Source organism: Mauremys reevesii, linkage group 2 (genome assembly GCF_016161935.1).
Source record: "Mauremys reevesii isolate NIE-2019 linkage group 2, ASM1616193v1, whole genome shotgun sequence".
NCBI classification, from domain to species: Eukaryota; Metazoa; Chordata; order Testudines; family Geoemydidae; genus Mauremys; species Mauremys reevesii.
Genome location: NC_052624.1, coordinates 58,859,446 through 58,874,977, shown reverse-complemented (window position 1 = coordinate 58,874,977; position 15,532 = coordinate 58,859,446). Strand labels below are relative to the sequence as shown.

General features: G+C 44.1%; 1 protein-coding gene across 1 annotated transcript in view; it reads left to right on the top strand.

Annotated features, from left to right (window-relative positions):
• The window catches only part of LOC120398549 (ATP-dependent translocase ABCB1-like), an 80,215-nt gene that overhangs the window by 40,889 nt on the left and 23,794 nt on the right, over positions 1-15,532 (top strand). Inside the window, 6 exon segments of the mRNA XM_039526059.1 lie at positions 437-676; positions 2,156-2,302; positions 3,078-3,182; positions 6,721-6,798; positions 7,833-7,916; positions 11,344-11,547. Coding sequence (XP_039381993.1) covers positions 437-676; positions 2,156-2,302; positions 3,078-3,182; positions 6,721-6,798; positions 7,833-7,916; positions 11,344-11,547 — 858 coding nt within the window.

The following is a 15,532-nucleotide window of genomic DNA, read 5'->3' as shown; positions in this document are numbered from 1 at the left end:
GCTGACACATGCAGGTTCTGCACTCAAACAGCTGGGCCATTTTCGCTTTGCAGTTTCTGTATGTTTTCTAGTTTAGTGAAAGTTGATCAGTCAATCTTGTTTCTGAGTTGCAAGTGGTTGTTTTTCACCTGTAGCTTCACATTTACCCAATGTAATGAGTCAAAAACATAACTGAGCAAAAGAGGTGGATGACATCATCACAGAACTATATAGATAGTGCGGGGGGGGCATACAGAGCCAAATTCTCTGCTGGTATAAGTTGCAACTGCACCAACTTATACTGGCAGAAAACTTGGCCTATACAAACTACGATATGAAAGTGACAATGTAACCAAAGTGGTGGTGTTTTTGTTTGTTTCCATACCAAGTACATGTTCCTTTCCCTTGCTGCAAACTGTCTTGTGACTGTGTATCACTATTCCTTGCTTGTCACTAGGGTCATGGTGGAAACACTCAAAATGAGATGTCAGAAAGCAATGAAGAGACAGAAGATGAAGACTATGAGGAAGAGGATCTAGATGATTTCAGGATGGAGAATCTGACTGATCTTGGTGGTTTTGAAGAACCAGGAATCACTGAGATGGGAAGCATTCCTAAGAGATCCAGAAGCCATACAAGCAGAAAGACCTCTTCTAAGAAAAAGTCGCCTGAAAAGAAGAAAACAAAGGAGAAAGAGGTTAGTGTTACAATTCAGTTTAATCCTAAAGTTTAGTGATAGCTTGTGAGAATAGGAACAAAGGTCATTCTATTTTCTTTTTAAAAAAAGTCTTAATCCATGTCACCATTGCTATGATCCTGTCATATGCTGCATTGACCTGGGCGAATACTTGAGTTGGGAATCTTCAGGGAAAACACAGGTGTAAACAAATGAGTCTTGAGACAGATCCTAGCTCCTGTCCCGCAGGGCTAGCTGGGCTTGGCTCCCTACTCCGGGTGTTGCAGCCTCAGAGGTTGCAGCACTGCTCAGGTTTGGTCTGGCCCCCCTGATGAGGGGGCCAACTGGGCCAAATTTGTGAGAGTGGTGTTGTGACCATGTGCATCTGGTCAGAAAGCCCAGAGTGGGAAGCTGAGCCCAGCCAGCCCTGTGATCCTTCAACACATTCAGATGACCCAATTTTGGGTCGCAACCCACTAGTGAAGAAACCCTGTTCTAGGAGCTCTTTTTATATTATAGTACAGTCTACTAGTAGAACATGATGCAAACAATAAGCAGCAACTGGATTCATTCTTACAATGTATTGCCCAGATGTCCAGAACACACTTTTTATCTATTCATAACTGTTGCGTTTGGGCCTTGTCAGAGGAAATAGATGGCAAGATACATGGCTTCAGAATTCATACTGTTTGCAGTAAAGTGAAGGAATCAGATGGGAAGACATGAAATTATTGATGTCACAAAGTTCAGCAGGCTTGTATGGTTGAAGTGTGCGCAGGCTTTTCCAGTATCTGAAACACAGACAAAGATAACCAAGTGAGACCATCGCAACTGGCTCAAAACCTCATCTAATAATTTGTACCTGTTCCTATGTTTTCATTTCATTTTCCACAACTTCCTCAACAAATGTATGGACATTTTGAATAGTTCAGTGAAGCTGAATTGAGCTGCCATGTGTTTTTGAAGGGAGATGAAGCCTACATCACTGTTTCATATGCCTTTTCCATGCATCTGGTCATGATTCATGGTCTCTATTTTGTAAAAGACAAAACAGACTAACTGATGTAAGTTGACCCAATTCTATTACTGCCAACCCACTAGCATTTAGCAGAGGCTGAACTAGACGGATCTTTTTGTGTTCAGAACAGTGAGACTTTTAGGTCGTTCTAATGATTCATGTGTTAAAGTTGCAGCCCATAGTCACTGACCCGATTTGACATTTCATTGAATTACATAGACCCCATCCCACCCACCTGCCAGTGAGCCTTTTGTTAAATTTATGCCTGCAGATTTTTTTTTGACTTACAATTTCAGTTGTAAGACCTTAAATTACAGAGTCGCAAATCTTCAATATGTTTGCTCATTCAGTGTGTACGTTGCAGGCTGGGGTGAGTTATCTGTGAACAGTTGCTAGGACAGTTTACTGATTTACCACCAACCTGAAGAAATTGTCATGTTCCACAACTTTCAGTGAACAGCTGAATTTTATCTCTTATGTAGGGGGAAAATCTCCCTGCTGTGCCTTATTCCAGAATTCTGGCTCTGAACAAACCTGAGTGGCTGCATATATTCTTTGGCGTTATTGCTGCTGCCTTCTCTGGTGGTATCTACCCTGCATTTTCTGTTATATATGGAAAAATCATTGGGGTAAGTATCAAAACTGTATGGTAAACTAACTTGAACCAGGCGCAAATGCAGAACTTTAAATCCTGCCCGACCCTCCAGCTAGTTCTCTCTGGTGATGCCTTAGAGCCTCCTTCTACTCCCACTGTCACTAAACTCTACTGGAGTCTTTCCATTGACTTCAGTAGGAACTTGATCAAGCTCTTAATCTCCTCTCCCCACTTGGGACTTCTTGTCTATTATCCAGCCTTGTGTTTTTAAGTACCAGGGGCATCCATGGGACTGTCTGAATAATTAACCCCTTCATTCATGAATCACTGCAGGAAAGAAATGGAGTCTTCCTTTGGATTCCAGTATATGATTGTTGGAAGCTGCTGGGAGTTGGAGCAGCAGCCAGGGAGAATGGTTGGAGCAAGATGTTGAGGGAATCTTTTATCTTCAGGCAAGAGAAGAGGGGTGTTGTAGTCAGTTGGAGGGGTGGTGATGGTCTGACCGAGTGACAGCATTCAGTGGAAGGCAGATAAGAGCTGGTGAAGTGGCAGCCTGGAGGCAGCATTTAGTGGAACTGCAGCTCACTGGCAAATGAGGGGAGGATCTGGTGGAGGGTTGGAGAAGGAGCAGCTGATGAGAGGAAGGTCAGCTGGGAGAGGTGGAGTGACCTCCTGGCCAGCAGCAGAAAGCTGAGAGGTAGCAGAGTTCAGGTGCTGGGGAAGAGCTGAGAGAAGGTGAAGTTCAATCGTTTCTACAGTGTTTCCTGAGCTATTGTAACTGATTCTCACTTTGTGCTTTTCTTACATAGGCTTTTCAAGAAACAGATCCTGAAAAAAGGAGCAAAAACACCACGCTGCTTTCTCTAATGTTTCTTGTCCTGGCAGTGATCAGCTTAGTAACACACATCATCCAGGTAAACTTCACTACATTGAAAAGTGAAAGCTGAGTATCTGGTCATATATATTATGGTCCAGATTTTCAGATCTAATTGAGCAGGGCCGCCCAGAGGATTCAGGGGGTCTGGGGCAAAGCAATTTTAGGGGCCCCTTCCATAAAAAAATTTGCAATACTATACAATACTATATTCTCGTGGTGGCCCTTGCGAATTGCCTCACAGGCGGCCCTGGGAAAAATAAACCTTTTGCATCTCAGCACAAACCCAGTTTTGAGAAAACTTCTTTACAAGATATCACTGGTTCTCAGCATCAGCTAGTGCTAAAAGGCACTAAAGCTCGTTAAAAGGGTTGGACAAATATTTTCCATCAAAACTTTTCCTGGATCGAAAAATAAGGTTTTTTTAAAAAGGCGAAAAGAATCATGGACAATGTCTGCTTTCCTTCAAAATTTGTTGGGTTTTTTTTAATTGAAAAGCTAAAATTAGTCTGCCAAAACCTGAATATGGTTTGGGGTTTCAGAAGTGTGTGGCCAAATATTTGCTGCTTGCTGTGTTTGATTGTTTAAAGAAACAATAAAACAATTCTGCTTAAAAAAATCCAAAACTTTTGAACCACCTCAGCTTTTGACCAACGCCTGAGCCCATCCAGTCAGAGATTTTCCCAGGTTCTGATACTCTGCTGGCTTCTGTCTCCATGACTTTGGGTTAATTTAGGTTAGAACATAAGAACAGCCATACTGGGTCAAACCAAAGGTCCATCCAGCCCAGTATCCTGTCTATCGACAATGGCCAATGCCAAGTGCTCCAGAGGGAGTAAACCTAACAGGTAATGATCAAGTGATCTCTCTTCTGCCATCCATCTCCACCCTCTGACAAATAGAGGCTAGGGACACCATTCCTTACCCATCCTGGCTAATAGCCATTAATGGACTTAACCTCCATGCATTTAGCTGTTTCCTAGAGACTGGCTCCATGGGGTCCCTCACAAACTGGAGATGGTTACTGTGGGTTTGTCTTTAGTATAGTTTATGTACATACTCCACGAACTGAGCTTTTGAGCTTGTTCCAGAATCTGGGATGAGCCTATGTTGTGAAAACTGAAATGCTCAAAATAGCACATGCCTATGAATGGACACAGGTGCTAAAATTAAATTAACCCAGGGTTTCTCAAAGTGGGGGTCATGACCCCTCAGGGGGTCATGAGGTTATTACTGGGGGTCACGAGCTGTCAGCCTCCACCTCAAACCACGCTTTGCCTACAGCATTTATAATAGTGTTAAATATATAAAAAAGTATTTTTAATTCATAAAGGGGGGTGTTGCACTCAGAGGTTTGCTATGTGAAAGGGGTCACCAGTATAAAAGTTTGAGAACCACTGAATTAACCCCTCTGAAGCCTCAGGGAATGCAGGGTCTGGGGGGGGGGGTCTCCCTTGGTAGGGTTGGGAAGGATATTGCTCTTCTCATGTGATCCCTCCCTCAGTGGCTAATTTTAAATGAAGCTACCCTCCCCTGTCATGAATCTCCCTATGGCACTGAAATTAAATATAGACTATAATTTGGCATTTGAGAAGTGAAAGGGATGTTAGCTCTAATGGAAAAGCTAACAGATTGGCTCTTCTGCAAGCCTCAAACTGCTGAATGCGCTTTAGGATAGGGAAGGCTGTGCCTCCCAAACAGCCAGGCCCTGACCCCTATCAGACCCCCCCCCGCTCCCTGCCCCCCGCCTGCCCACCCCCCTCAGAATCCTCGACCCATCCTGCTCCTTGTCCCCTCACTGTCCCCCAGAGACACTCCCCAACCACCACCCTGGGACCCCCCCCCCGCTCCCTGACCCCTGACTGCCCCAACCCCTATCCACCCCCCCCGCGCTGAGTCCTGACAGACCCCCAGAATGCCCACGATCCAACCCCCCCCATTCTCTGTCCCCTGACTATCCCCCAACCTCTGCCCCCTCCCTATCCCCAGGACTCCCTGCCCCTTAGCCAACCCCCCCCCCCCCCATCCCCCTCACCCGGAGCCGCAGCGTATCCAGGAGCTTCGCTCGACAACGGTAGCATGGCTCCGACAGGGCCCCTGAGCTCCGCCCCGCTCAAAGCCACGTGGTCAGGGGGCGAGGCTGTGAGCTCCAGGCTGAGCGGAGGGAGCTGAGCTAAGCCTGAAGCTCGTAGCCCCGCCCCCTTACCACGCGGCTCTGAGCGGGATGGAGCTCAGGGGCCCTGCCGCAGCCACGCTGAACCGCTGTTCAGGGACGCTCCTGGATGCGCTGAGGCTCCAGGAGAGGGGCAGAGACGGGCTCAGGCTGGGGCCAGGGAGGAAGCCTCAGCCATTCTCGTGGGAGGCCCTGTGTAGCCTGGGGCCTGGGGCAAATTGCCCCACTTGCCCCCCTCTCTGGGCGGCCCTGTCGTTGAGAAGTATGTTGGGGACATAATGCAACTTTGTATTCACTGTGTTTCTTAGAAACTGTTCCAGAGCCAAGCCACTGAATAGCTGAAGTGGCTGGTATGGAATACAGAGCCGTACCCTTCCCAATTGCTAGTTACAAAGCAGCCCAGAACAGCAATGCCTGAAAGTTGCTGCTAACCGTTCTGTGTCCTAGGGGGAATGCATTTGGGCACAGCTCAGTTCCACTACATTGGTGTGTATGTTACAAAAAATACCGCTCCAGTCGGCACTGTTAGAACATAAGAACAGCCGTACTGGGTCAGACCAAAGGTCCATCTAGCCCAGTATCTGTCTACCAACAGTGGCCAATGCCAGGTGCCCCAGAGGGAGTGAACCTAACAGGCAATGATCAAGTGATCTGTCTCCTGCCATCCATCTCCATCAGAGGCTAGGGACCCCATTTCTTACCCATCCTGGCTAATAGCCATTTATGGACTTAGCCACCATGAATTTATCCAGTTCCCTTTTAAACATTGTTATAGTCCTAGCCTTCACAACCTCCTCAGGTAAGGAGTTCCACAAGTTGACTGTGCACTGTGTGAAGAAGAACTTCCTTTTATTTGTTTTAAACCTACTCCCTATTAATTTCATTTGGTGTTCTTGTATTATGGGAATAAGTAAATAACTTTTCCTTATCCACTTTCTCAACATCACTCATGATTTTATATACCTCTATCATATCCCCCCTTAGTCTTCTCTTTTCCAAGCTGAAGAGTCCTCTAATCATTTTAGTTGCCCTTTTCTGAACCTTTTCTAGTGCTAGAATATCTTTTTGAGGTGAGGAGACCATACTGTTAGATAGCAGTGTGAGTAGTGAGGCTAAGGAATGAGTAAGCAGGGAAGGTCACTACACTGCTGACCTCTGCAGCTGGCTGCGGAAGCATGTGGGTGGGGCAGTACGATGAAACTTCAGTTTCCAGGAATGTGTGTGGTACCTTTCACCAGCTTTAAACTAACATCTGAAACCATCTCCCAAAACACTGTGTAGGTTCTGTAAATTGTGTAGCTGAACGGTTGAAATATCATCACATATACAGCAGGTTGTTCTAAATATGACTGTACAGCCCAGCACATACAATTCAACTGTTGTATTTCCCATTCTCCCTTTTCAGGGATTCATGTTTGGAAAGTCTGGGGAAGTTCTGACCAAGAGATTGCGATCTTTGTCATTCAAAGCATTGCTTCAGCAGGTACGGGCCTCGTTTCTGGGTCAGAGCAATAGACAGCAAATATGCAGCACTCCTGCCACATTAGCCAGGTGGCTTTTGTGGGCTGATGTTTGTATAACACCATGAAAATTCCTGGTTCCCTGCGGCCTGTGTAGAGCCTCCTTCCAACATGGCTTTGAGAGAATCCATCCTTTTAGTGACACTTCAACACTGCACAAGCGGCAAGTCTCTGAGCACACGTGCGAAACAAAATAAAGCAAAAGCATGTACAAATTAACTCAGTGCTGGTAGGAGAGCTGTCTAATTTTGATGCCATCTCTTTCAATGTCGACCATACTGAAGAGTGTATAAAACATGCATGTATCTGAGTGCATTGGTATATTTGCAAAGATTAACAAAACAGAAGTTAAATCTCTATCTGACCCTGATGGTCATGATATAAATGTTTAGATAAATAGGTTTAGGTCTGTTTGCATCCAACTCCATAGCAAACGGACCATATCATAACAGGTGTAGGTTCTCAAAGCATTATCTTTGCTCACTAGAGTGGTTTCTCTAGTCAAGATGACCAGCTGGATCAGGACTGATTTACAATAATACTATTGCAACATGACTGTCCTTGGATACTCCCTCCTGATGGATCCCTGGGAAAGGACACACCTCTATTTGTTCCTTGCTGAGGATTCTCTGTGGGTGAACACTTAGGCACCCTGCACACCCATTGGTAGCGCTTGGTATCACAGGGTTCTGCATATGCACAGGAGCATTCTAAGGGGATAGGGGAGGAGAGGGAAAATTACCATAAACCCAAATGTTCTGCGGGTAAGAATAGTTTATTTTAAGATCGTTTTCAGTTTATCTGACAAATGTTGCTCATCACAGAAGAAGAGTGAGTATCTTAGTGCTTATGTTGGCTCTCTCTCTTCCCCCCGCACACGTGCTAGTCAAGCTTTAAATGTCCATACATTGTACTAATGACCCTGACCAGTCTGAGTTACGGTAAGAAGACTTCACTTGCAAAAGCAAAAATAACAGAACTGTCTGTTCCCTTGCAGGAGATTGGCTGGTACGACGATACTAAAAATGCCATAGGGGTTTTGTTAACCAGACTAGCTACAGACGCTTCACAAGTCAAAGGGGTATGTTTGTTTTTGTTTTTACATTTTGCTTGCAACTATGAATTGCAGTGTTGGCAAGGGGCGATGAAGTTACTTTGGAAAACAAGTTGGTAAATCTACTCTAGAGGCTCTCTGACACATTTAAATAGTCTTGGAAACAGTTTCACTGGTCCCAATTAATGACGATTACTAAAGCTTCGGCAGATGTTCTTACACCTTCCATTTCCTTGCTGTAAGCGACTAAGTAAACAACTTAGTAACTTTAAAAGTAAGCCATGTCCAAGGGCCAGTGTAAGCACTTCTGCACCACTTAAACTGCCTGATGGATCAAAGTCTTCCGTGTATCAAGTGGCCCTAAAGTCCCACTTCGGTTGCTTGGAGAGGCTGTAGTTGTGGGAGAATTGCATTGCAGTCAATGCCCTGAGCTCATGTTGATGTGGGTAGATTTGTTTTTCCCAGCTCTGTCCACTACGCTTCATACACAGGAAGCCTGTTTATGTGGGCTTTCTGGGGTGAAGTGAATTGTCATTAATACAGAGTATCAGTGATGGCAGAAGCACAAGGGACTGTGTGACTTTTGGGAGTGGGGTAGGATAGGAGCCACCGAAAATCCTGCATGTAAGTGGCCAATTCTTCAGAATCTCCCCTTTCCTCCCCACCACAGGACCCCATCAAAAAAATTCTGAAGAAAAAAATCAGTCATACTTTTTAAAATAAATTCGCTCATGAGCAAAGACTAATAAGTTTCCTGATTTATTCAATAGTTTAAAATAAAATTTAATTTCTACTTCACTTGTCTTAAAAAAAACAAATCCTTCCTCAACTCCCAGATTCACTAGACTCACTAGATCCTCTTGTTTCAGAGTAGCAGCCGTGTTAGTCTGTATCCACAAAAAGATCAGGAGTCCTTGTGGCATCTTAGAGACTAACAGATTTATTTGAGCATAAGCTTTCATGGGCTACAGCCACTTCATTGGATGCATAGACTAGAACATACAGCAAGAAGATATTTATACATACAGAGAACATAAAAAGGTGGAAGTAACCATACCAACTGTAAGCCTTTTTTTTCTCCTGCTGATGATAGCTCAGGGTTTCTCAAACTGGGGGTCAGGACCCCTCAGGGGGTCACGAGGGTATTACATGGGGAGTTGTGACCTGTAACCTCTACCCCAAACCCCATTTTGCCTCCAGCATTTACAATGGTGTTAAATATATAAAAAGGTGTTTTTAATTTATAATGGGGGTTGCACTCAGAAACTTGCTATGTGAAAGGGGTCACCAGGACAAAAGTTTCAGAACCACTGTGATAGCTCATCTCAATTGATTGGCCTCTTACAGTTGGTATGGCTACTTCCACCTTTTCATGTTCTCTGTATATATAAATATCTTCGTACTGTATGTTCCAGTCTGTGCATCCGATGAAGTGGACTTTAGCCCACGAAAGCTTATGCTCAAATAAATTTGTTAGTCTCTAAGGTGCCACAAGTACACTAGATCCTCAGACTCACTAGATTTCATACTCCCTCCCATCTCCTCTTTACTGCCCAGCACAGAGTGGGAATCACTCCAAGATTTGACTGAACGTACAATTACTTGAATCTTTAAAAACTGCAACTTAATTCTTGAGGATAAGGTCCATCATCCCAGCTGTCAATGTAAAACAGGTGCATGGGATCCAAACTATGAAAAAGCTTAATAGATCAAAATGAACATGAGAACACTGCATTCTCCGGAGCAGTGGTTCTCAACCGGCTGCGAGCAGGTTTCAGGGGGTCCGCCAAGCAGGGCCAGCATTAGACTCGCTGGGGCCAAGGGCAGAAAGCCAAAGCCCCACCTCATGGGGCTGACGCCCAGGGCCCTGAGCCCCACCACATGGGGATGAAGCCAAAACCTGAACAATGTAGCTTCACGGGGGGCCCTGTGACATGGGGCCCCAGGCAATTGCCCTGCTTGCTACCCCGTAATGCTGGCCCTGGCTTTTATATGCAGAAAACCAGTTATTGTGGCACAGATGGGCCATGAAGTTTTTACAGCATGTGTGGGGGGCCTCAGAAAGAAAAAGGGTGAGAACCCCTGCTCTGGAGAACAAAGAAATATCAGTGAGCGAGAAACAAGGTGGGTGAGGTAATATCTTGTATTGGACAAACTTCTGTTGGTGAGAGAGAGAAGCTTTCGAGCTCACACAGAGCTCTTCTTTAGGTCTTCTTCACCAAGAGAAGTTGGTCCAATAAAAGATATTACCTCACCTACCTTCTCTCTCCTATAGCCTGGAACCAAAACGGCTACTGCTAAGTAAATGGGCAGCCGTATGTTGTGCTAACTGAAGTCTCAAAGTGATCTTTATGTGTAAGCCCCAAAGTATATGGCAATAATTCATCTTGGCATTGCTTTGGTTTTATAATTTTATTGAACACAAAAGTCTCTTGAGGACAGGAAAGCCTCTGGCTAGCAAAGAAGGAACCATACTTCCCACCCAAGGTTTATTTTGGTTTGTCCACAATATGATATTTGAAAGATGGATTGCTTCCACAAAACTTTCCATTTCATCTGCAGGCATGAGGAGAGCTGGCCAACATGTTTTCAGTGAATGGCATTTTTAGGAACCCCAAATATATTCATGAATTTTGAATAGAGAGAAGAAGGGAGATTTATCCTACATCTTTTTTTCCCTAAAAGTACCCTGGACTCTAAGCTACCACAGCTGAGCTGTACGGACATCCGCATAACTTTTGTTCTGAAGGGGTGCACTCCCTACCATGAGCAATGGACTGTGAAGAGAGAAGAAGGGAGATTTGTTTTGAGTCTAAATGTTTCATTTTGAACATTTAAAATAAGCCATTTCTACTTTTGTTTTGAAATGGCATTTCATTTTCAAATTTGACCAAATAAAAAAGAAGAGAAAAACACTGCAAAATGGTCAAATCAATACAAAAAAAATTTGTGTGGGGAGGAACAGGGGGAGTTTTTAGTCAACCAAAATGTTTTGGTCAATTTGAAATTATTATTTTTTATTTGACCCCCCCCCCCACCCACACCCAAAAAATTATTTCAGATCTAATCAAATCAACTTTCCCCCTCAATTTTCCAGTTTGGCCCCCAGCTGGGCACCCAATAACTGAAATGCCCCAAATTAGAGGCTGTTGGCTCCTCATGATTTCTGTGCCTTGTTGTGGCACAGGAGGACCCTGATATTTTTTGTTGAATTGAGCCCATGTGGCCACATTTTCATCAGGCTTCCTGAACCTCACCCACAGCTAGGAGTATTTGCATATGTAATTGTCCATATGGGTTTTTGCATGTACAACTGTCCATTTTAAATGCACAACATTTATGATTGTTCTCCCTCTGAATATTTGATCCTGAGTGAACAATGATTTCATACATTTGATCTCTATTTAGTGTGTCAAGAATTAACTCTAACTTTGGACTCTTTTGCTTTTAATAGGCTACTGGAAGCCGACTTGGCTTGTTCACTAAGACTGCCTCTACCCTTCTGTCCGCCATCATTATTGTTTTTGTATATGACTGGCGATTAACTTTGCTTATCCTGGCCTGCATTCCTTTCATTATTGCTGCAAGTGCTATTCGACTGAGCTCTGTGGCTGGTCATGCGTCAAAAGATCAAAAAGCTTTGGAAGAGGCCGGAAGAGTAAGATCTCCAATATAAATTAAATGGGTATAATATTATATCGTTTTAAGGACATCATTGTCAGTGATGAGTGTCTACAGAAATTATATATTAAATAAAACAGTGATAAAGAGAGACATTCTATTATAGTGGGATGCTAGCTCCACTCTAGTTAAGGGTGAGGATGACTTTTCTTATTGCTTTAAAATCCGCAGTTACTCATATTGCCTTGAAATTCAATGGCAAAACAATTATGTTAACACAAAGTTAAGGTTGCTTGGTGGCAGGTCGTCCCTTTGGTGAACCTTGAGTTGAGCAAAACTCAAACTTCTGAACATCAGGAATTCCCCCAATGCTTTCAATAATTCCCCAGTGCTCCCTGTTAACACACATACCTTTACTCTGCCAACCCCACAGTTGCTGAAATGTTCAAGCGCTTCACTTTCTTCTCCAGTCCATTCAATGTCACCCTCAGGATTCCAGCTAACAATATGAAAGGACAAGAATGGGTAGGGGAAGGTTGACCATGCTAGCTTCCCTCTAGGCTCTTTCAGCTATGCCTCACTGTGCATGTACTCTCACTGGCCCTTGGCACTATAGAAATTCAGAAGGTTCCAGATTGTGGTGTACACTTACCAACTCCCCAGAAAGAATATCAGACACGTACAATGTGAGAACTGCTTTACAGCCTTTTATAGCTCCCATGCCCTGATGGTACATCTGAGCTGGGAGGTGATTCCCAGGTCTCATAGACATACCCATGCTAGCTCTGCTTGAGCTAGTGCACTAAAAAGAGCAGTGTGGCTAGGGCGGTGGCGTGGGCAAGCCTCACAAGTGGGTTTGTACTCATGCGGCTAGCTCAAGCCACTGCTCGTGCCACCCTGGCTATGCACAGTGGGTACATCTATGCAAGCTTGGACTCGCACCTCCCAGCTTAAGTGTAGGGCTACTGTTACATACAGGATACCATCTCAACCTACACTTTCCCTTAGCCATCCTGAAAGCATTAGAATCCTTTCAAATTCCACCTCACAGCTGGCAATATCCTTTGTAATTAAAGCCCCGTGCCCTGTTACTGACATAACCTACACAATTCCACGTAGAACTCAGACATACTTCATCCTGCACACCTGCACCTCCTGCCTTTCCACACACACACATAGATCTCCTCATATCTCAGTCACAGCTCTGTCACACATCTCCAAGTCATCCAGAGATCTCGCTAACATACCTACCAAGCAGAGCTAACTACATACTCCACTCTTCAGTACAGTTTCATTTGCCACTGAGCACACTCACTTTGTCTGGAGTGTGCATAGATAATAAATGCTTAGATTGCTCATATGTCAGCTCGCTACTGAAAATACCCTGTGCCCTGCTAATGATATAAGGTACGCAATTCTGCACTGTTCTGATGCACACAGGATCCTGGAGGTACATAGATGAATAGATTCATTGACTCTAGGACTGGAACGACCTTGAGAGGTCATCGAGTCCAGTCCCGTGCCCTCATGGGAGGACGAAATACTGTCTAGACCATCCCTGATAGACATTTATCTAACCTACTCTTAAATATCTCCAGAGTTGGAGATTCCACAACCTCCCTAGGCAATTTATTCCAGTGTTTAACCACCCTGACAGTTAGGAACTTTTTCCTAATGTCCAACCTAAATCTCCCTTGCTGCAGTTTAAGCCCATTGCTTCTTGTTCTATCCTTAGAGGCTAAAGTGAACAAGTTTTCTCCCTCCTCCTGATGACACCCTTTTAGATACCTGAAAACTGCTATCGTGTCCCCTCTCAGTCTTCTCTTTTCCAAACTAAACAAACCCAGTTCTTTCAGCCTTCCTTCATAGGTCATGTTCTCAAGACCTTTAATCATTCTTGTTGCTCTTCTCTGGACCCTCTCCAATTTCTCCACATCTTTCTTGAAATGCGGTGCCCAGAACTGGACACAATACTCCAGTTGAGGCCTTACCAGCGCAGAGTAGAGCGGAAGAATGACTTCTCGTGTCTTGCTCACAACACACCTGTTAATGCATCCCAGAATCATGTTTGCTTTTTTTGCAACAGCATCACACTGTTGACTCATATTTAACTTGTGGTCCACTATAACCTCTAGATCCCTTTCTGCCGTACTCCTTCCTAGACAGTCTCTTCCCATTCTGTATGTGTGAAACTGATTGTTCCTTCCTCAGTGGAGCTCTTTACATTTGTCTTTATTAAACTTCATCCTGTTTACCTCAGACCATTTCTCCAATTTGTCCAGATCATTTTGAATTATGACCCTGTCCTCCAAAGCAGTTGCAATCCCTCCCAGTTTGGTATCATCTGCAAACTTAATAAGCATACTTTCTATGCCAACATCTAAGTCGTTGATGAAGATATTGAACAGAGCCCGTCTCAAAACAGACCCCTGCGGAACCCCACTCGTTATACTTTTCCAGCAGGATTGGAACCATTAATAACTACTGTCTGAGTACGGTTATCTAGCCAGTTATGCACCCACCTTATATTAGCCCCATCTAAATTGTATTTGCTTAGTTTATCGATAAGACTATCATGCGAGACCGTATCAAATGCCTTACTAAAGTCTAGATATACCACATCCACCGCTTCTCCCTTATCCACAAGACTTGTTATCCTATCAAAGAAAGCTATCAGATTGGTTTGACACAATTTGTTCTTTACAAATCCATGCAGGCTATTCCCTATCACCTTACCACCTTCCAAGTGTTTGCAGATGATTTCCTTAATTACTTGCTCCATTATCTTCCCTGGCACAGAAGTTAAACTAACTGGTCTGTAGTTTCCTGGGTTGTTTTTATTTCCCTTTTTATAGATGGGCACTATATTTGCCCTTTTCCTGTCTTCTGGAATCTCTCCCGTCTCCCATGATTTTCTAAAGATAATAGCTAGAGGCTCAGATACCTCCTCTATTAGCTCCTTGAGTATTCTAGGATGCATTTCATCAGGCCCTGGTGACTTGCAGGCATCTAACTTTCTAAGTGATTTTTAACTTGTTCTTTTTTTATTTTATCTTCTAAATCTCCCCCCTTCCCATGAGCATTCACTATGTTAGGCATTCCTTCAGACTTCTCAGTGAAGACCGAAACAAAGAAGTCATTAAGCATCTCTGCCATTTCCAAGTTTCCTGTTACTGTTTCTTCCTCCTCACTGAGCAGTGGGCCTACCCTGTCCTTGGGCTTCCTCTTGCTTCTAATGTATTGATAAAAAGTCTTCTTGTTTCCCTTTATTCCCATAGCTAGTTTGAGCTCATTTTGTGCCTTTTACCTTTCTAATCTTGCCCCTGCATTCCTGTGTTGTTCGCCTATATTCATCCTTTGTAATCTGACCTGGTTTCCTAAGCTCTGCATTGCTCTCTCACATCCACACATCCTCACATCACCAAGACACTTACCAAGCAGGCCCAGCTACTGTTTCCACTATTTAATGTAGGTATACCTAGAATCCTGACTGCAACTGGAGTATATGTAAATAATTCCCATTCGCTACTGCCAGCTCTATGGAACAGATGGAACGTGGGGTGGGCAGCCTTTGATTTTTTTTTCTTTCTTTCTTGTCCTGTAATATTGTTAGATGGAATCCTGTGGGTGACAGAGAATGTGCTGTAAAACAAGGTGAAGACCTTGTGCATGTCAGCAGCTGCGGGGTTGGCAGAGCAAAGGTATGTGTGTTAACTGGGCACTGCGGAAAGAGGGCAGAGGTAAGCTTGCATGCACAACCTGACTTGTGCATCTCCTGGTTTTCAGTAGTTTGAATTTTGTTCTACACAGCATTCTGCAGGTGTACGATACTCCCAAGCAACCTTAACTGTGCATTTAACGGCGTTCCTTGCCATGGAATTTCTAAGGTTTTTTTTTTTTAAACAGGAAAAGCTCTGGTGGTATTAGAAGGTTGTGGCCATATAGGCAGTTGTACATATAGTGTTCCACAATTAGCATACTGAGCCAGCTGCATCCCCTGACACACACATTCATCAGCTGTG